Consider the following 23,595-nt stretch of genomic DNA (forward strand, 5'->3'; position numbering starts at 1 on the left):
GTCTCTATCAACTAAAACCCATTCCCCTCATGCCGGCAATGTTCATGGTCTCTATCAACTAAAACCCATTCCCCTCCTGCCAGCAATGTTCAGGTCTCTATCAACTAAAACACATTCCTCTCCTGCCGCCAATGTTCATGGCATCTATCACCTAAAACCAATTCCCCTCTTGCCGGCAATGTTCATGGTCTTTATCAACTAAAACCCATTCCCCTCCTGCCAGCAATGTTCATGGTCTCTATCAAGTAAAACCCATTCCATTCCTGCCGCCAATGTTCATTGCCTCTATCGCCTAAAACCAATTCTCCTCTTGCCGGCCATGTTCATGGTCTCTATGAACTAAAACCCATTCCCCTCCTGCCAGCCATGTTCATGGCCTTTATCAACTAAAACCCATTCCCCTCCTGCCGGCAATGTTCATGGTCTCTATCAACTAAAACCCATTCCTCTCCTGCCGGCAATGTTCATGGCCTCTATTAACTAAAACCCATTCCCCTCTTGCCAAAGTTCATGGTCTCCATCAACTAAAACCCATGCCCCTCTTGCCAATGTTCATGGCCACTATCACCTATAACCCATTCTCCTCCTGCCGGCAATGTTCATGATGATTGATGTTTAATAACATGAATTGTTTGGAGGAAACTCAGTTTCTGTGGCGGGAAAAATTCAACAGGCTGAGAAAACAGATACATATTTTTTACTAGGCACGAATTTATGTAAGGAAAATTAATCACACAAAATTCATTATATAATATCTTCGGCCGCCAATGATCTGTTGATGGGGCACAACACCTCATTCCCGACAGTGAAGTGGTGGCTACAGATATTCTAAGTATTTTGTTCAGGTTTATTTTGATTATGTCCGTTGAATAGGATGCTGTGGTTCATCCAATTTAACGAAAAAGGTATCTGTGAATGCTGTGGTTCATCCAATTTAACAGTAAAGGTAACTGAGGATGCTGTGTTCCATCCAATTTAACAGTAATGGTATCTGTGGATGCTGTGGTTCATCCATTTTAACAGAAAAGGTATGTGTGGATGCTGTGGTTCATCCAATTAAACAGTAAAGGTATATGTGGATGCTGTGGTTCATCCAATTCAAAAGTATGTGTGGCTGCTTTGGTGCATCCATTTTTAACAATAAAGGTATGTGTGGATGCCGTGGTTCATCCAATTTAATGTTTGTGGTTGTGGTCCGTGTTTTGGTAGCAACCTCAGTGTGTCTGGATGCTGTGGTTCATCCAACAAGTTTAACATGTCACAGTCGATGCAATTTAACGTTATCTAAGCTGGTTGGATTTTAGCGACCTACGATACGTTCACGTTATCCTGTAGTGTCGTTAGCCCGCGGCTTTATTATCTCCACTCTGCTTATATATATTAGATGAAAATTTAAATGGGTAAATAAATTTTAGTAATGTTTGGTGTGTTTGAATTTATTTCTTAATGAAATAACACATACGCAAAATATTTTGGAAACGAGAGTTGTGTTGATTTCAAATCGTTTTTGAGCGACTGAAAACTATTCAACTACTGTCAACACAACCTTCTCTATTTCTTAATCAGCTGTACTAACAAAAATAAGTTGACGTTTTTGAATATCTTGAAATTAAAGCAAAAAATAAAAAAACGCGATTGAAGAAGCAATCATTTAATAGCTGCAACATACTGGTGTTTCCAGTCCTGAAATATACATCTCGAAAGTTAAAAATAAAAGAAAGAAACAAAAAGATAAAAGCAAATTGTATGCAAATCTGAATGTTTATATTCTACAACAGTTTAGACATTTTAATGTTGACATTGCATCAATATCACGTACTTATTGTATCATGACATTAAAATCTAATAAAGTAGTATTATGATGGAAGTCAATAGAAACGATCGACAAAAAATAGTATTCATTACTTACAAATGGTTTAAATGGTTTTATTAGAAAGAAAATAAATAATCTACTTCATAAAGAGGATATTAAAACGGAGATATTTTAGACAGATTAGAACACACGTATTGGCGACTTTATACTCAGAAATGAGTTAAGGAGTTACCTCTTAACTAATCTTTAATAACAAACTAGTATTTTTTCTAGGAAAATGACCACTACCAGATCATAACATTTAAACAGAAATAATTGAAATTTTCTTCTTTCAATTGTCACCAATCAAATTCCCAAACAATTTTTTTTCTCACAACCATAGCTAAATCAATGATTCACTTCATGTATTTAAATCTACATATTATGTTATCAAATATACTTTGTAAAATATGCATTACAAAATGTAAATAATAAATCTTTAAAAAAAGATCGAGGTCAAATCACCAATCGCAAGTGTACAATTTTATGGAAATAAAATTATCAGTGTACACTGAGGGTATAACATCAACCTGATCAGATATGAACTGTACAAATGAACTAGGTGGTTCTATATTAGTACATAATTACACGTTATTAACACATATTGCCTGGTGAAATCACCTTTCGCAAGTGTACAATTTTATGTATAATAAAATCTCGTAGCATACACTGAGGGCATTACATTCACCACGGCATGTGAAATGATCAAATGAATCAAATGGGCATACTTATTAATATGTGGATGTGTTTATATTAATATGATAAGCAATAAAACTAAGTGTAACTAAAATAATTTGAAAATACATCTGTATATTGTGCACACATTCTCACAACTTAAAATTTGCAATTTAATTGCATTATCATTTAAATTAATCCCTCCAATTTATTGTCAACAAAACCTCTACCAACATCAAATTGTCTTGTTCCTTTTTCAAGCATGTCATTTATATATATGATTTGTGTAAGCAAAAACAGGACAAAAAGTAAGAAAGAACAACAGTTTACTAATGGCTACTTTTTACCTTTAACAATACAGAATACAAGAACGGTCATTTACATATTACAAATGCTATTATTAATTGCTAAAATATATGTTTCAATTTTTATATTGTAAGATACGAAACAAGTTAGAAGTAAAAACCAAGTTAGTAATCATAATTATATTTAACGAAAATGTAATGAAATAAACATTTTAATTTGTTAAAAGGGAAAAAACAATCTCTTGGAAGTATTTGTCCATGTCTCAAATACACAAAACTATTCATCAATATAAATGTTGATAAATTTATGGCCTATTTGATAGGTTTATCTTAATTTCAATTAAACTGACGAATGAGTGTACAAGCTGAATAAATGATGTGGAAATCTAAAATGGAGTAAAATCAATATAAAATACCAGTAATACATTTAGTGGTGTAATATGTGTATATTTATGAACCACACAAATGTTATATGGTTGATGACTTATTTACATTATATTTACATTAGATATTTTAATAAAATCATTTACATATGAAAAAGCAAACACATTTTGAAAAACAACAACTTAAACAGCTCAAATGTCGCACAAAGCAGTGACAGTTCTAAAAGCTATGTTATCATTTTTATGGACAAACAAGCTTTACATATTTTCAAGCAGCTGCAGCAACACTACCACATTGAACTAAAGAATAAATAACCAGTTAAAGCTTCATTCATATCAATCTGCTAAAAATGTTGCTGTTTTTTATATGAATTTTCTTTAAAATAAAATAACATTAATTCTATAGAATTTTTATTAAACTCTTCACATAAATTCAAAAAAAAAAATGTAGAAAAGAAATCGAAATCATAATAAAGTAATCAATTAACTCAGTAATTTGTAAATTGTTAATGTCGGTAAAAATTCAGTAGAGTATACATACTGCAATTCTCCCAAAACAAGAAGAAAATTAAAGTTTTAGTGAACATATTAGCAGAGTATATACTTGACCCTGAAAATAATGGTGTTGATCTAAACATAAAACTCTGAATCAACTTAGTGTTTGAACATAAGGCTTGCATCAAATGTACAAGATGAATTCAATATTTATGGGATAAATCTAACTCTCCAACTCACAAAATCACACACAAACTGAAAGCAATAAGCAGGAATGTTGTCATGGTATATAACACAGCTGAAGCAAACCCACACAGCTTTTAATCTATTTAAAAAAACTCTGCTTAACAAATGTGCGTTAAGTGTCGTCCTAGATTAGCTAGCAGTCCGTTGGAAATGCACAGGCTAATCCGAGACAACCCTTGACCCATATGCATGAAGCCCCATTTTTCCAGAACTTGGTTTAAAGAGACTTGAACCATTAATGAAACTCTGCCAAAAGTCTATGTCATTACTGTTCCAAACAGGTGAGTTTACTTTACAGAAGACAATTGATTGTATGGATTTCTATTATAAATCAAAAGTTTTAAAATAATCGAGTGGGACAAAATACAACCTTTTATAAAAAAACACCTACATCTTGGTGTACAATAATGATGATATTGTTAAATCTAGATTTCATAAGTTTCCTATTGGTCCAGTAAACCTTGGATTGAATGTGCAACTACTGTATTTAATACACAGATAGTAAACATATGGTAAAATGTAATACTTAACCCAATTCGACATTTTATACATATTATATATAATGTTGTATTTAGTATATTATGTCCGATTTGAGCATTTTCAGATTTTAATTTGGCTATTGTCTCTTTGAAACAAGGCTACATAAAACTACTAGTATTTCTGGAATGCATGGCAATGATGTACTGAAAATTTCATTTTCATTGCATAGAAAATTAAAACAAATATTCAAAGAATAAATATTATTCAATCTACTATGTAATTGAATGGAAACTATATACTGTCTGTCCAAAAGCAATAAATGCAATTTCTTTGCTCTTATCTTTTACAAACTCAAAATGTTACAAAGAAACATTTCGTTAAAACAAATTATTTGTGTTGATGTTGGTTAAGCATCATCTCCCTCCTTAGGTAGATTTTCTAGAAATACAGTGAAAGTTGAATTATGAATAATTACACGATACTTGTTGAACTATCAAGAGTAAAAAAATAGCATACATGTGTGCCAAATGATAACTTACACATGTGAATGTAAATAGTAAATGGATAATGAAATATTATTTCAAGGTGTTTATGGAAAACTACTGACCAAATAACAAGGGCACTTCGACAGGATTTCATCACAAATTCTTTCAACGACATTTTGCATGTGAATCATACAAAATACTTCAAGCACACTTGTAATTTTAAACAAGAGGGCCAAGATGGCCCTAGTTCGCTCACCTGAGAGGAGTCGGTTCATTCAATCTTTACCAAACATCAAACTTGACCTAGATATTGTCCAGACAAACATCCTGGTCAAGTTTCATCATTATTGAACCAAAACTCTGGCATATGGAGTGTTTTTGTTTTTGTAAGATTTGACCTGGTGCCCTATATTTTGAGGTGACCCCCCTTGCCAAACATCAAACTTTGCTTACAAAAATAAATATTATGACCAAGATTCATAAAACCTGAAACAAAATTGTGACCTCTAGTGTTTATAAGGATTTTGTATAGTATAATGAAAATTTGGACAATCTAAGGGCAATAATTATGGCATCAATTTTGTGATATATATATATATTTGTACCAAGTTTCATGATGATTGGGCAAAAATGTGATTTCTAGAGTGTTCACAAGCTTTTTTTACTATAAAAATATAAGAAAACTGCCCCCCTCCCCCCGGCAGCCATGTTATTCAACTGACCGGAACCATTTTCGAACTCAACTCTCATATCAAGGAAACAAAATTTAATGATCTGACCAAATTTCATGAAAATTGGGCCAAAAATGTGACTTCTAGAGTGTTCACATGTTTCACTATATACATATAGAGAAAAATGCAACGCCCACTGGCGGCCATGTTTTTTCACCGATCTGGACCATTTTCGAACTCAATATCAATAAAACCAATGTTTTGACCAACTTTCATGATGATTGGGCAAAACTTGTGACTTCTAGAGTGTTTACAAGGTTTCTTTAAAGCCAAATAAGGAAAACTGCCCCCCCCCCCCCCGGCAGCCATGTTTTTTTAACTCTCAGATCAAGGAAACAAATGTTCTGACCAAATTTCATGAAAATTGGGCCAAAAATGTGACTTATAGTGTTCACATGTTTTCACTATATACATATAGAAAAAAATGCCCCGCCCACTGGCGGCCATGTTCTGTTTTGTGTTCTTCTTGAACCCCCTTTGTAGAGGAACCAAACAATCGTTTGTAGACAGTGAATAATCCTCCACCGAATATAAACACTCTATATTACACGTTCACACTATTCACTCCTTAAATCACACACCTTTCACTAGAAAATAAGTCTATTCACTAATCGCGAATTAGGAAAATGCCCCGCCCACTGGCAGCCATGTTTTTTCACCGATCTGGACCATTTTCGAACTCGTCCGAGATATCAATAAAACCAATGTTTTGACCAACTTCCATGATGATTTGGCAAAAATTGTGACTTCTAGAGTGTTTACAAGGTTTCTCTATAGCCAAATAAGGAAAACTGCCCCCCCCCCCCCCACCCCCCCGGGCAACCATGTTTTTTACTGACCAGAACCATTTTCGAACTCAACTCTCATATCAAGGAAACAAATGTTCTGACCAACTTTCATGAAAATTGGGCCGATCTGGACCATTTTTGATCTCGTCCGTGATAATAATAAAACCAATGTTTTGACCAACTTTCATGATGATTGGGCAAAAATTGTGACTTCTAGAGTGTTGACAAGGTTTCTCTATAGCCAAATAAGGAAAACTGCCCCGCCCACTGGCGGCCATGTTTTTCAACGGACCGGACCCTTTTGAACTCGACCAACATATCATTAAGGCAAACATTTTGACAAAGTTACATGAAGATTGAGCATGAAATGTAACTTCTACAGTGTTAAAAGGTTTTTCTTTTTTTTTACCTAGTGACCTAGTTTTTGACCCAGCATGACCCAGTTTCAAACTTGATCGAGATATCATTGGGATAAATCTTCTGACCAAGTTTCATGAAGATCCGACATGAAATGTGGCCTCTAGAGTGTTTACAAACCAAATGTGGACGAGGGACGGAAGACGGACAAAGACCGGTCACAAAAGCTCACCTGAGCATTCAGGTGAGCTAAAAATGCATGGATACAAAGAATTCAGATATACAGGGATCTGTTGCTCAAACTTAAACAACAGTCATTCAATGGATGCAAAAACTTTAAACTTTGTCTCAATTTTAATTAAATAAGAAGAAACATTTCATGTTGAAATGTTTTAGAAGAATGGTTTCTGTTATATTTTTTACTCACTTTTGATATGATAAGCTTAACTCGCTGTTAAAGCAACAGATTTAGACCTCATTCTTTTTCTATACACATTTTCATGCATTAATTTGATGTGATTTCAAGCTTTCAGGATTTAAGATGAAAAGTTGTTACACTCACACAACACATTTATGAAGCTAATGCTGACTATATGATATAATCACATAAAAATATTGTAGTACAATAATAAATAGCTCTAGTACAAGAGAGGAGAAATAAAATATACTCTTACATACTATATCTGCACTACAGAATAATTAATTCATAGACTTTGATTACATAAAACAAAAGTAAGTTCTTCAAAGTCACACAACAAATGCTTTTCATTATTAGATCTACACATGATTCTCTTTCTTTTTCTTTGATGATTATACAAAGATGTTCTATACTCAGATAATGATTAAACTAAAACAACAAAGCTTACATATTTTTATAATCAAAACAATATTGGAAGACCAAAACAACACTTATAATTGAGAAAGAAAGACTGAAGCGTAAAATGCAAATTACTTGTATAAAATTTACATACAGTCCATGCACACAGCAACATGAATAGGAAAAAAATGCCTGACATACGCAAATTAAATGTCAAAACACCTGATCTGATTGTATAACACTTGGATAATGTCAATACATTTGTACGTTATACAAATATTCCACAGCATAATAAAATTGAATATGTCAAACTTATTTTTTACAAAAATATGCTTTGCACTAAAAATTGTGAATTAAACAATGTTATCCCGATATTGTGTGAGATTGTCAGTGTAAATTATATTTGATTCATGAGACTGGCACATAACCAAACATTATCAATAATAAGGCAGCACACAGCTAAGGACATGAATTATTACATTAAACTTTGGAATCACAGTGATAGGTCATGTTCTATGCACCATTATACTTATATTAATAAAATACACAGTATCACATCTTTGATGGATATATGACAGAATATTTATTATACTATCAAATAATGTGTGTCTTAATGACGCAAAGTTATATATGGCTTATTTGTCAGCATTATCAGTAGTACCTCTTTTACTCTATAACATAAAATAATTATAAAATTAGTCAAATGTATATATGAAGCTCTGATTTCTGTCAAACAGACACTAGGAAAAGAAATACAAATTACTTTCAGATCTGCTAGAATGGTGCACATACAAAGCAATCATTAATTTATGTTATTTACAATTTTGAAATCTAAAAGAGTGAACTTGTATGAGACAGGCAAACAACTTCTATTCTAATCATTGATGTATTTTGAAGTAGGTGCTGTTAGTTTAACTTTGTTTTCTTTTTTTCTAGCGAGGTTTATTATACTCTCTCCTTTGAAAATAATGTTTTCATCTTATGATACAATAATCACAACCAAAATGTAAACATAACTATTAAAAATGCTTTTTAATATAGCAATTCCATATCAAGATATATAACACAACTGTATTGTTGAATGGGAAATTAAAACCTGCACACTCTTTACAGAAGTCCTTTGTAAAACAATGACACCATATTAACTCATATCTGTCATCAAAGAACAAAAAAAACACAACCAGATATACATGAATTTGTTTATCAATCACATTAAATTCACTATAATTTACCATGCTCACAACTTTGACTACCTTCATTTTCAAAGCAGAAAATATTTACCAACAAACCAAGCAAATTCAAACCACCATTTATCTTTTTTGGAACACTAAATGGGCTATTAAATGTTCATAGTAGTCAAGTAGTCAAGCATCATTTCTCTTATCATACATTCAACACTGAATACCCACTGACATTTCAAAGACAGAAAGAAACCTTTTAAAAAATTTGTAATTAAACTGTTATTAGTAACACCACTAGACTAGATCTGTGGATCCTACACAATAGCCTCCTTGGAGCTGTGATGAGCCTTCTTCTCTCCATATTCTCCAATGAAGGAGCCGTCCTCCTGGAATTTACTGCCGTTCACATCATCTGCAAAGTGGTATCCATTGTCATCCTCCATGCCACTACTCAATGGTCGCTCCTGTAGCAAAGATTATGTATTAATAGGTGAAAAAAACATGATTTCTTGATTGATTTATTAATTGCATAGATACATTAAGTGCACACTTTTTAATAACCCTTTATTTCAGTGCTATTTCTCCCGATATATGTTTTTTTGCTTCGAACTAGACAAAACATTACACAGACTACATGCGCCTGATTCTGGAAAGACTGGGCTAACAGTATGTGCGGAAAGTGTTGTCACAGATTAGCCTGCCCAGTCTGCACAGGCAATGCAGGGACAACGCTTTCCACTGTTATGATATTTTTATTAAAGAAAGTCTCTTCATAGCAAAAATGTACATAGTGCAGAAAGTGACGTCTCTGATAAACCTGTGCTGAATGCACAGGCATATCTGGGACGACACTTTACCCACATGCATAGAGGTTTCCCATGTCCTCCTCCATGCCAATCCGATTAATTAATTTATCACTGATGACAAGATCAATCTCTGTAAAATGATCAACCTCTCTGGGAGTTATTTAGTAGAATTTTAGTAGATCAGACAAAAAAAGGCGTCTTATACGCCTGTAGCGCTCAATTAGAAAAGGAGATCATAAATGATCTGTGATTAGCATTACAAAATGCCAGACACTGTTACCAAAAACAGCGTCATACAAACACACAACAGATGGAAAATTAATAATTGCTATCTTTAATTGGGAACTTAACATCTGTCCCAGTGACCATGACCTTTACCCTCGAAATTGATGGTTTTGTTTTCCTTCCAAGAAACCAGTCTAACAAATTTGGATGATAGAAAGCTTAAGTGTTTGAAAGATAGTAACTGAAAACTAAATGGCCCAACTGACAGACTGACGGGCAAAGCAATATACACTCGCTCCTTTAAAGTGTAAGATGAGATGTCATACACAAATCATGAAGGCAACACAAACAGGTTTTAATAACAACATTTGGTGTGAAATGGCTGTGTCTGAAATACGAAATCTTAGCAGACACAACATGTTCATATACAATGTATTCTTGTCTGACACTGAAGGTAATTGTTGTCATGAATCTCCCAGGGTATCATGCATATTTATTACATCATGGTTCAAATAGAGCCTATATTCTCACATGATACGCTTGCATTTTCCTATAGACACAAAACAATATAATTGTTTAACTAAAACAGTAGTCTCTACTTTAAACTCAGGTTCTTATAACAATTATATTTATGTTGGTGCAAATATAGAACAATTGTCAAGCATGAGACACTTGAATGTTCCTATTTAAAAAAATATGAGTAATTGTTTTTAAACTAACAATAAAACAATGCAAAAAGAAGTTACTAATTTAAGTGTATTTGATCTCTGATATTAATTATATTGAATGCAGAACAGAGCAAATATAGAACACTTGCTTTAGAATGCTACACATGGATTTTCCAATAAAACTTACACAAACAAGGGCTGTTTGTAAAACATGCATGCCCCCCATATGGGCTGTCCGTTGTAGTGGCAGCCATTGTGTGAATACGATTTTTGTCACTGTGACCTTGACCTCTGACCTAGTGACCTGAAAATCAATAGGGGTCATCTGCGGGTCACGATCAATGTACCTATGAAGTGTCATGATCCTAGACAAAAGCGTTCTTGAGTTATCATCCGAAAATCATTTTACTATTTCGGGTCACCGTGACCTTGACCTTTGACCTTGTGACCTCAAAATCAATAGGGGTCATCTGCAAGTCATGATCAATCTACCAATGAAGTTTCATGATCCTAGGCGTATGCGTTCTTGAGTTATCATCCGAAAACCATTTTACTATTTCGGGTCACCGTGACCTTGACCTTTGACCTAGTGACCTCAAAATCAATAGGGATCATCTGCGAGTCATGATCAATCTACCCATGAAGTTTCATGATCCTAGGCGTATGCGTTCTTGAGTTATCATCCGGAAACCATTTTACTATTTCGGGTCACCGTGACCTTGACCTTTGACCTAGTGACCTCAAAATCAATAGGGGTCATCTGCAAGTCATGATCAATCTACCCATGAAGTTTCATGATACTAGGCGTATGCGTTCTTGAGTTATCATTCAAAAACCATTTTACTATTTCAGGTCACCGTGACCTTGACCTTTGACCTAGTGACCTCAAAATCAATAGGGGTCATCTGCGAGTCATGATCAATCTACCCATGAAGTTTCATGATCCTAAGCATATGCGTTCTTGAGTTATCATCCGGAAACCATTTTACTATTTCAGGTCACCGTGACCTTGACCTTTGACCTAGTGACCTCAAAATCAATAGGGATCATCTGCTAGTCATGATCAATGTACCTATGAAGTTTCATGATCCTAGCCCCAAGCGTTCTTGAGTTATCATCCGAAAACCACCTGGTGGACGGACCGACCGACCTACCGACCGACCTACATGAGCAAAGCAATATACCCCCTCTTCTTCGAAGGGGGGCATAATAATTGTTTTTAAATTTACAATAAAGACAGCAAAAAGTAAGCACTATTCTAAGCATAGAATTCTAAGCATACATTGAGTTCACTTTGAAATTAAGCTTATTGTTGAACAGTAAAAAAGACACTTTTGTAACATGATGAACAGTGTTGATGATAGACAAAGTTCTGGATCGGACATGGATTTATGAAAATATTTCAATCCACTTAAATACCCAATTCACAAGTGAGCTCCACATGGCAAAGAAACAAAAGCACGGTGCCTATACCACGTGACTTTTTAAGATCTGTGTTGGGAGAATAAAGCGCGACCCAGGATGTTTTTTTAAATATTTCACCATTTTTAATGGGATAGAGTGGAGAGCCTGCTTATTCGTGAGAGTTTTCTATAGGTATAAGTTTTTTAAACAAATAAGCATTTTTCCAGTAAAGTGAAACCGCGCGATTGTAATATGAAGTCCCCACACAGATCCAACATTTTTCAAACCTTTCAAACGCGCTGTTGCACTTTACTGAAAAAATACTTATTTGTTTAAAAAGATCATGATACCTATAGAAAACTCTTCTGAATTAGTGAGCTCTCCACTTTATCCCATTAAAAATGGTGAAATATTTTTATAGAGATTCTGAAAAATGTTAACTGGGTTGTGCTTTATTCTCCCAACACAGATCCGAAAAAGTCACGTGGTATAGGCACCGTGAAATGGACAGTTAGAAAAAGTGAGGAAAAACATAGGCTTTTAGTCATGTTAGCAGGGATTTGATATAAGAGGTGTTATCCACTCTTACTTATGTATTTAAATGATATTCTATCTAAAAATATATAATAATATACATAATAAACTATGAAGCACTCAGAGTAGAAGTGACAAAACTCGGAGCGACTAATTCATTGGTATGTATTGTGCAAGTTAGGTTTAAGGTATCCAAATGGAAAAAAAGTCCATTCGAAATAAATCTTCAATCCAGATCACCATAAAAACTGTGTTAAGTTTTTTTAATAACCCATTCCAATTTTATACAAATGTCTCATGCAAATTCGTACAAAAATTCCTATCAGTAAAGTTGCTAACAAATATTTCATAGCATGAAAAACTATCAATCTTTTAGTACTAAGGATCAAAATAACAATTTGGAAAAATAATTAAGTAACCCTTAATTGTTCCAATATTTGCAGATTCTGTATATGATTATTCTTTAACCCTTTCACACTTAAATACGTATTTTAATGCATTTGTAGTCCCTAGGAAAGATACATTTAATTAAGACTTTTCTTACTTGATTCAAGTGAATAGGGCTTCATTTCATATCCTTAGATACTGATGAGCAGCAAACAGCATAAAGCCTGAACAAACTGCAACTTAGTTGCAGGCTGTTCTGGTTTTATTCTGTTTGCACATAGCCATTTTCACTTTGCTTCTGAGTGGGAAAGGGTTAAACACTAAATGGCAGTGAACAGTTAAAGGAATATTAATGTGAAAAGCCTTCTATCATATGCTGCAATCAAAATCAAGCAGCATTAGGGGTGCACAGAGCTTTGCAGTGCATTTTTGTTAGCAACTTTACACATAGTAAAATATACCCAAAAAAATGAATATGACTTTATAAAACCAACTTCATTCATTTATTGTCATCAATAAAAGTGCGTTTCATGAGAACTTAGGCAATATTTGAGCCTTGTTCTGAAAAAACTGGGCTTAATGCATGTGCCTAGAGTGTCGCCCCAGATTTGCCTGTGAAATATAATCTGGGACAACAATTTCCACCTAGACTGGATTTAAGTAAAGAAGAGACTTCACTTAAAACAAAAAATGACATAAAAGTGAAATCCAAACTGCACAGGCTAATCTGGAACAACACTATAGGAACATGCATTAAACCATTTTTTTTAAAATAAGGCAATATTTGATACTTCCATTAACAAGAAATCAAGTGCAGGATACCCATGAGAAAAATCTTGATAACTTACCTTCGGTGTAGACTTAGAACGTAAAAAAAAATAAAAATAAAGAATGAATAATTCATCATATTCTATATCAGCGATTGCATGCAACATTTTTTTTAAAAAACAAAACCTTATCTCTAGAAATGTTTAATTATAGGATTCTTTGACAGTTTACAGTGTGTATCAATTTTGTGTTGTAAGTTTCTTGAAGTTTCTGTCTACCTGTTGTGGTTGTCTATACAATTTTCATTAAGTCATTCCTATATGTTGTTTTGTATTTCTTTTATATTTCATCCCATCCTATACAATATTTCATCTCATGATATCTCAAGACATTTTAGCCAACCTGATATCAACAACATTTGTAAGTTTCAGCAGAATATTGATTTTCATCCATAACTGAGAAGAGGAACTAACATATTTGAAAATGTTCATTGTTTGATGAAGACAATTACCTCTGTCGAGTCTTTCCTATAAAACACAAGATTTTTTTTTATTTCAACAATTCTGTTCTATCACATGCCATAACCTGTTTCCCATGTAATATAACAATCAAGAATATTTTTTATCTTACACATGTGTAATATACTTTTTAAGCGTTTTCATTGGCTTATTTTTGTTCGATTGACAAATTGCATTTTGTTATTTTTGCTGAAATGACGTTGATATCAAATGACGTCATGAAATATAAACAACATTCGGGATTAATCATTATGTTTGCATAAATATTTATTTAATTTGCTCATTAAAAAGCATGTGATAAAAAAGATCTGACACTCGTCATTTCATACCATATTTTATTAAACTCGTCCAGGAAATTCCTGAACTCGTTTAATAAAACATGGTATGATAACACCTCGTGCCAGATCCTATATATCTTTAGTAGATATCTTTCGTTATTTAATCTTACCTCATTTCACATCTAACGTAATACTAATAAATGTACTTCATTAAATCCAATCTTATTTCATATCCCATAGTATGTTATAATTATTTCAACTAATATTATCCCCATGTAAATTCACATTGTTTGATCTCCTTTATATATCATGCAATTACATCGCATATCTTATCCCATCTTACCTCTGCATTTATACCGGTCTCCGCATCTCTGGTATCATCAAAGAAGTCATCACTGGAATGGCAGGAGAAAAATCAAGTTTTTTTTTTCAAGAGAGAATTTCAGACATTTAGGATACACTCTACTCTTCCTCACACCAGATATCAAGGTTAAATTCTACTCTTTCTCATGTAAGACATAAAGGTAACACACTTCGCATTCTGAGGTAAGACATAACGGTAACACTATACTCTTGCTAAGGACAGACATAAAGGTCACACTCTACTCTCACTTAGAGCAGACATAAAGGTCACTCTCTACTCATACTCAGGCAAGACATAATGGTCGCACTCTACTCTTGCCTGAGCACATAAAAGGTTACACTCTACCCTTGCAGTCCAGACAAAATGGTTACACTGTATTTTCATTCATGTCAGAAATAACTTTCATTCTACTCTCACTCAAGCAAGACAAATTGTTAACACTCTTAGTTCACTCAGGTCTGTCAAGGTTGACACTAAACTCAGACATAACAATTACACACTTCTATCACTCAAGTCATACATAAAGGCTACACTCCACTTCCACCCAGTTCAGTCAGGATAGTTACTCCCAAACACCCCACTGTACTTACACTCTCCCCACATCCTGAAAATCATTCTCTTTCAGTTCCTGTTCAGGGTTGTTGCCTGCCTTCTTCTCCTTCTTGTCCACTGAAATAAGAGCAATTAACAGCTTTTGTGAATGCTAATAGCAATCCATTTTGAGGACAAATTTAGTATGCTGCTTTTTTCCTATACTTATTTTTCTTCGAATACTGCCTCTTACAGTTAATGTTTCAAAACTTAGAGAATGATATCCAGAGAAATAGCAGAGTGCTGTGTCTTTGACCTTTTTGGTACAACCCTGATGCTCCTCTGGAATGGTCAATGCAAAAAGTGTGAACATCTTTTACAATTTAATATATTTGTACAAATGTTACATTGAAATGAAAAGACCATGCTTTAAAACCTTGATTACTACTGCTATTGTTAAGACTCAGACAGGCCTTTGATTAGCAAATTATAACAAAATGTCACAAAACTGGTTTCCTTCCATTCTGACACTTTAAAGCAGCGCCCTGTAGCCGTTGTGATCCTAGATCTAAAGTCCGGCCCTATACAGGGATTAACTGAAGGATTGGACTTCCACTGGCCCATGGGCAATGTTCATTTTTTTATCTAATATCCCCCAACTAAGAAAGGTTGCAAAATATTTAAGTCAATATTTGTAAATATGTTAACAAACACATGCATGAATACATATAATTTAGCAAACATAAAAAAAACAGAAATAAACTGAGCCATGTTTCAATGAATATCTTTAAGCAATGTTTTGAAACAATTAACAACTGTTTTTCTGGCGATCACCTACCAATATTTCAAGGCTTGATAGTTTTATTGACTACTAAAAGGAAAAAACAAACATAAATCAGTCTAACTTGGCGAACTTTGATCAAACAACACTGATAAATTGCAATAGAAAACTACCAAAGAAATGTCTCAACGATAATTGACTTGCACTAAGGAATGTATTCTTTGGGAAGTTACTAAACCTCCAAAATTATAACTTGGAACAACAGGAGGGTTTCCGCCTAAAATTACCTTTTCACCTCAGAAGCAAAGTGAAAATGGCTATATACAACCAGCATACAACCTGCAGGCTGTTGAGGTTTTATGCTGTTTTCTGCTCATCAATATCTTGGTGTTGGAAATTAAGCCTTTAAAACTTGTATCTAGTAAGGAGGTCTTAAACTTGAATTGATTTTCTTAGGAACTACAAATGGGTAAAAGTTTGATTTTATGAGGTAAAGGGTTAACCCCTGGTATACTTACATGGGTAGGTACCACCTCTGTTCCGGTACATATAGCAGATGATAAGGGCCACAACGATAAACACTACCAGGATACCCACAATCAGAGCAATAAACCACAGATTGAATCCTGCAGGCTTGATCACTGGCACAGGCTCTGAAATGGAATTACAGGGAAATAAGTCAAACAAAATGTTGTGTATCTGTTTTATTTTCAATGATAACAACTTCTTCAGAATAGTCTGAAATGTTTTGAACTATTATTAGTGTTGTCATCCCTAGATAAAAAGCTGTCTTGTTTTGCTCAACATAAAATAACAAGAATGAAATTATTCAGAAAAGGTTTTTGTGTACTCTTTGTGAGGAAAACGTGACATGAAAAGCTGGAACTCAGATAAAATACGGAGGAAACATAACCTTGCAATATTCTAACAAAATCAAGTCCTACTTGGTTTTTCCAGCTCCTTTCCTTTCACTGTGAAGTTCACCACTCTATGGTCAAACTGGTGGCTGATATTGATGGAGAACAGTCTGTCATCCGTCAGGTCCTGGTAGATATCATACTCGGCTGTATTGCCCTCCATTACCGGTGTTTTCACGTCGGGTATGGTGAAGGTCAGCTCCTTGCCCGACATTGACAGCTTGAAGTACTGGCTATAGCTGGAGGTGGGTGGGAGTTGCTGCTTCTCTGTAAGGTAGTAATAGCAGTGAGTAACAATCAATGAACATTACAGTTTATCAAAAAGAATTAACACAGATGCATACATCAATTAATCATCTTTGAGCCACTATACATAAACAACAACAAACAATTCTCCTTGGAGACCAGTGACAGTTAGAAATACTGGAAGTGCTGCTTCTCTGAAGGGTATATATATTGGTAATTTACATACATGGGAATTCAGAGCCACATGCTTTTCTAAAGAGTAGCAATATTGGTTTAGCTACAAATAACACAATTTTGAATACTGAAACGATTTCCTCAAGTGTGATATATCATTAAATTTACAATGAAATTCAGAAGCCTAAAGCGCTAGCAACACAACATGCCATAACAGTGAAAATGTGTGGGAAATTAAATTCTCATTTCCCAATAAATGATGAAGTCCAAACATGTTTTTTATTATCATCTTTTATTTAACCTTTGATCTCTAAGCATGACCTTGACCTTTGAGCAATAGACATGGGTTTGTATGTGATAGGCCCTCTCTACAGGGGCAAGTTATTCAAAATTGCATGATGACAGAAATAACATTCTAGACAAGCTCTGGCGCATGGAGGAGATCACACAAATAACACAGACCTCTGCGATACTGTGTGTGATGATCGTTTACCACTGTGATACGTACTTTGACAACTGTGTAGTCCCTTTGAAAATGAAATTTACTGGATTCAAGTTTTAAAGATTTTGTTTCCAACCCTTAGAGACTGACAAGAAGCAAACAGCATAAAAACCTCAACAGACTGCAAGTTACTCTCAGGCTGTTCTAGTTTTACGCTGTTTGCACATTGCCATTTTCACTGTCCTTCTGAGTGGGAGAGGGTTAATGAGCTCTTTGCCCCCGAAACCTAAGCATAGACACCAAAATTATCAAATTGAGTAGATACTTGCATAACACTTTCCAATAGTCCGATTTCTGTATACTTTTCAAATTATATTAAGTACCTTCTACCCTAAAAGATCAGTTAAAATGCCTTTTGTAGCAATTGTAAAGGGGTCAAAATGAACGTGATATTGACCAGACTGACCTATAATCTTGTCACCAGTCGGCGTGGTTACAGGCATGTACCAGAACCATTGGTAGCTCATCTGGTTCTGCCAGTCTGGGTCTGTGCGGGCAACAATGTCGATGACAATCTCCATATTGGGCTCAACGTCATATGTGGCATTGGGGCCCTTGTCTATCTGAATCTTGTCTGAAAGAAGCAGCAAACCCAAATTGGTTTCCAACAAAAAAACAATTCACTGCTAAAGTTAAAGAAATTATAAACAACAAGGGCTGTTTGTAAAACATGCATGCCCCCCATATGGGCTGTCAGTTGTAGTAGCAGCCATTGTGTGAATAAGTTTTTGTCACTGTGACCTTGACCTTTGACCTAGTGACCTGAAAATCAATAGGGGTCATCTGCCAGTCATAATCAATGTACCTATGAAGTTTCATGATCCTAGGCAGGATTTTATACCCGAAATTTGGCTATATTCCCAATTGCAAAAGTATACTTTTTCTTAACCAAATTTTCAATTTTCTAAGTATAAAAAGGGCACATAATTCTGTCAAAATGCACGCCAGAGTTATCTTACTTTGCCTGCCCAGTCCCTTCATGATAGTAAGTAAGTGTACCAAGTTTGAATGCAATAGCTTTGATACTTTATAAGAAAAGTGGACATAAACACAAAACATAACTAGACGCCGACGCCAAGGTGATGACAATAGCTCATCACTTTTTTTTCAAATGACCTTGACCTTGGACCTAGTGACCTGAAAATCAATAGGGGTCATCTACATCATGATCAATGTACCTATGAAGTTTCATGATCCTAGGCAAAAGCGTTCTTGAGTTATCACCCGGAAACCATTTTACTATTTCGGGTAACCGTGACCTTGACCTTTGATCTAGTGACCTGAAAATCAATAGGAGTCATCTGCGAGTCATGATCAATGTACCTATGAAGTTTCATGATCCTAGACATTAGCGTTCTTGAGTTATCATCCCGAAACCTTTTTACTATTTTGGGTCACCCTGACCTTGACTTTTTGCCTAGGGACCTCAAAATCAATAAGGGTCATCTGCAAGTCATGATCAATGTACCTATGCAGTTTCATGATCCTAGGCCTAAGCGTTTTTGAGTTATCATCCGGAAACCATCTGGTGGACGAACATACGGACAAACGGATGGAAATACGGACCGACATTTGCAAAACAATATACCCCCTCTTCTTCGAAGGGGGGCATAAAAACAGATAAAAGAGCTGCTTTGTCAAAATCAGGACAAATTATCTGGAACCTGTTAAAATAAATACACTTTTCAATTATATGAGCCTACATCTGGAAAGAAACGGGCTTAATACATTGAGTAGTTTTATCACAGATTAGACTGTGCAGTCCACATATACTTATCATGGATAACACTATCTGCTTTCATGGAATTTTTTATTAAAAGGATGTCGCTTTACAATGACAATCAAGTCTATGGTATTCTTTCTTATTAGCCTGTGCTGACTGCACATGCTTATCAGAAACGTCACTTTGCACACATGCATTTAGCCAAAATTGAGACTGTAATTCTTAAATATGTTGTCCACATTTAAAAACATTCTCAGTAGCCCATCCTTATACACTGTATCAACAAGCTAACGCCAGTGAGTTGAAACAGGTAAACAAGAGATTTTCTCAGCCAGCAGTACATATCAGTTTATCATTGACTTGTATACATTCCTCTGTAATTATGGTGTTTTATTGTTGTGTTCCTCATTGCAAAGCTTCAGTATTTGATGAAAATGTTTCAATGTTATTAATTATTTTTTATCTAAATACCAAATTTATGCGTAAGAAACACATATGTAGCATACTGATGTTAAGGTTCAGAACATATATAAGCTATAAATTACAAGAAAAGATAGTATTAAAACTTATAAGAATCAATAAATGCTTAAACCAGGTTTTAATACTTATTAAATTAAGAAAATTGAAATTTATTGTGGTGGAAAATTCTGTTTGCCGGGGGTCGGATGGGCATGCGCATTTATACATTTATCTGAATGGACTCTGTGACTACTTGCGTAGTTTATCATCCTTGTCCTTTCGGATAATTCCAAGTTATTAAAGTTTAAGCTTAAAAAAAAAAAAAATAGTAGCAATACCGTAGGGTCAAAAACATTTAGGTGTCAAATCGCTGATTGAGCGATAAGTTGAATTTTAATGTCCGATTAAGTTTGTAAAAAGGTACATGTAATATTATCGCAAGTGTGGCGATAAAAGTGTGATCACAAGTGTAGTGATCAAGTAAAAGTATTATCGCAAGTGCAAAAAAGTGTGATCACAAGTGTAGTGATCAATGTCCGATTAAGTATGTTATCGCAAGTGCGAAAAAGTGTGATCACAAGTGTATTGATCAATGTCCGAATAAGTATGTTAAAGGTACAAGTAAAAGTATTTGATCACAAGTGTAGTGATCAAGTAAGTGTTATCGCAAGTGCGCAAAAAGTGTGATCACAAGTGTAGTGATCAATGTCCGATTAAGTATGTAAAAGGTACAAAGTATTTTCGCAAGTGCGAAAAAAGTGTGATCACAAGTGTAGTGATCAAGTAAAGTATTAGTGAGTCATTAAAAGTGTCATAGCGATTATCATGTAAAAGTGTGATCCAATGGTCAAGCGATTGGCTGAACTAGGTTTAGTCCAGCAAAGTATATGTTTCTTCCTAGTTCGGTCGCTTGATGAGCAATAGCATTTTTTATTTTGGGTAAGCGGTGTTGCTACTATAACGGTGTTACTTCACGTTTTGTAATTTTAACGTGTGCTCATCCACCTCCGGTAGGCATATTTTTAAAGTAACAGGTTTCCATGAGTGAGTAGCCAATCTTTTGGGGCTCGTGGTTACCACCGGCTGTTATTTCTTTGCGTAACGCTGCGGCCTTTTATATCTCATTTTTTACTCGTATAATATATTAAAGAGATCTGTTAGTGAATACTTTGCGCATTCTATTACATGTTTTGTGATGTTTATTGGGAGGCAAAATATTTTGGAATCGGGTCATTAAACTAGTTAAATGGAGTAATGTGTTGTTTTATCGTTGCAGTCGTAAAATATATTAAGAAAATGACAAGTTTATGTAAATTACAAGAACATTTATAAAATTAAGTAGATAACAAGATTATGTAAATTACAAGAAAAGATAGTATTAAAACAAAGGATCAATTATGCTTAAATGGGGCTTTTAACATTTATTACACTGTATTCTTAGGATGTAGGCTTTAAACATTTATTAAATTATGTAATTTACAAGATTAGATAAATTACAATAACATTTATTAAATGACGTAAAAAACAAGATTATGTTAATTACAAGAAAATATTGTATTAAAACCAAGATTCAGTAAATGCTTAAAAAGGGCTTTAACATTAATTAAATTATATTCTTAGGATTTATTAAATTATGTAAATTACAAGATTATGTAAATTACAGAAACATTTATTAAATTATGTTAATTACAAAATTATGAAAATTACAAGAAATTATAGTACTAAAACTAAGAATCAATAAATGCTTAAACAGGGCTTTAAACATTTATTAAATTATATTCTTAGTATATAACTATATTCTATAAACAGGTTCTTGACCTGCAGATGGTAAATTCTTCATGCATGTGTGATTATGTGGTGTTAAGTGATTATTAATTACCGTTGCTGATAAGCATGGTCAATTGTTGAGAATACTTCTTAACCCCATTCAACAGTTGTAAACCACTAGTTATGTAGTGTATTGAAGAGTCGTGTCTCTCATGTTTACCTGTTTCGCTGGCGCTGGAACATTGTCGATACAGTGTATACTAGTTACAGGAAGCCCTAACATATCATTGTTCAATGTATTGTTTTTACATTTTTCACATTGTTTACCTTAACAAACAAAATATATTGATTGTTTCAAACAGCATAACTTTCAGAAACAATCTCTAATATGTTTCCAGTTATCTGGTATTATGATTTTGGAAAGATCCCTAAAATTCTCTCCAACTAGAGATCAAGTCTACGACAGGACCCTGTTTATACCTATCTATTCAAGCTTGAAAGCAGCGAAAGCCTATGGCTTATTGAAACACTCTTGAGTCAGCTTTCTGGGTAGAACCATTACTTTGAATCTTTTGGGGAGATCAAAGAACGCTACCACAGCGGTTATCAAACTCGATCTCCCGATCCCTAGGCAGACACCATATACATTACCCCACGGTAATCTTTTGGCAAAGCCGACACATTACCCAATAAATCATACAATACTGACTAACCTATGACTGTAAGGCTCACACATTACCCACTACATCATTCAATACTGACTCATCTATAACTGTAAGGCTTAAACATTACCCACTATATCATTCAATACTGACTGACCTATAACTGTTAGACAGCCGTCCCCAAAGATGTTGCCATACTTATTGCTAACCAGGCACTGCACACACATGACATCGGTCTTCTGTGCCCTGGGAATTGTAAGCTGGGTTCTCTGGGAGTTCAATCTGAATTTCCCCCTCTCTATCATAGCCTTTCCGGCTGAAATAAAGGAAATTCTTCATACTAAAATCTAAGCCTCCTGTGAATACTGAGCTAAATGCATGCCATTGTGAGTAAATGTTGTCCCAGATCAGCCTGAGTAGTCCCAGTTTTCACAGGACAAGGCTCGTTCTACTCAAGGCTCCTGTCATCGAAAATGTTCATACGCCAAAAGTTATGAAAACGATAAGAAAACTTAAAAAATATTTTCAACACTTTCAATGCAGACTGAGGGTGCTCTGTCTTCCGGTAGGCCCACCAAAAGCCCAATACTATAAGCACAAAAATTAACACCAATCTTCTGAGAGGGTGCCTCAAAAAATGGAAATGGGGGGAGGGGGGACGTTCCCATTTGTAATCCACAATGACAATTTTCAACTAGAGCTTTGTCACAGACATGACGAATACTCCCACATGCTGAATTGACACAGAATATTTTGCATGTTGTCTTTACAAAAAACAGCGAAAACCATGCACATGCACTAAGAGACCCCGTGACCTAGTTTTTGACCCAGCATGGCCCATGTTTGAACTTGACCTACACATCATCTAGATACAACTTCTGACCAAGTGTGGTGAAGGTAGGATGAAAACTACTTGAATTAGAGAGCAGACACCATGCTGAATGTGTAAAACATACTCAGTGACCCTGTGACCTAGTTTTTGATCTGGCATGGTCCATGTTCGAACTTGGCCTTAAGATCATCTAGATAAAACTTCTTACAAAGTTTGGTGAAGATCGGATGACAACTTCTTAAAATAGACAGCGG

The 23,595-nt window shown here is 34.6% G+C and overlaps 1 protein-coding gene across 2 annotated transcripts in view; it reads right to left on the reverse strand.

Annotated features, from left to right (window-relative positions):
- Window positions 1–1,635: 1,635 nt before the first annotated feature.
- LOC127857002 (uncharacterized) overlaps window positions 1,636–23,595 on the reverse strand; it is a 76,462-nt gene continuing 54,502 nt past the window's right edge. For both annotated transcript variants that reach the window (XM_052393255.1, XM_052393256.1), the window contains exons 13-19: window positions 22,667–22,825; window positions 18,305–18,472; window positions 17,004–17,243; window positions 16,578–16,712; window positions 15,338–15,416; window positions 14,727–14,778; window positions 1,636–9,259 (exon numbers count right to left, since the gene is read on the reverse strand). In XM_052393255.1, coding sequence (XP_052249215.1) covers window positions 9,110–9,259; window positions 14,727–14,778; window positions 15,338–15,416; window positions 16,578–16,712; window positions 17,004–17,243; window positions 18,305–18,472; window positions 22,667–22,825 — 983 coding nt within the window. In that variant the 3' untranslated portion in view covers window positions 1,636–9,109. The remainder of the gene's footprint in view (window positions 9,260–14,726; window positions 14,779–15,337; window positions 15,417–16,577; window positions 16,713–17,003; window positions 17,244–18,304; window positions 18,473–22,666; window positions 22,826–23,595) is intronic.

This window comes from Dreissena polymorpha, chromosome 14, assembly GCF_020536995.1.
Source record: "Dreissena polymorpha isolate Duluth1 chromosome 14, UMN_Dpol_1.0, whole genome shotgun sequence".
NCBI lineage: Eukaryota > Metazoa > Mollusca > Bivalvia > Myida > Dreissenidae > Dreissena > Dreissena polymorpha.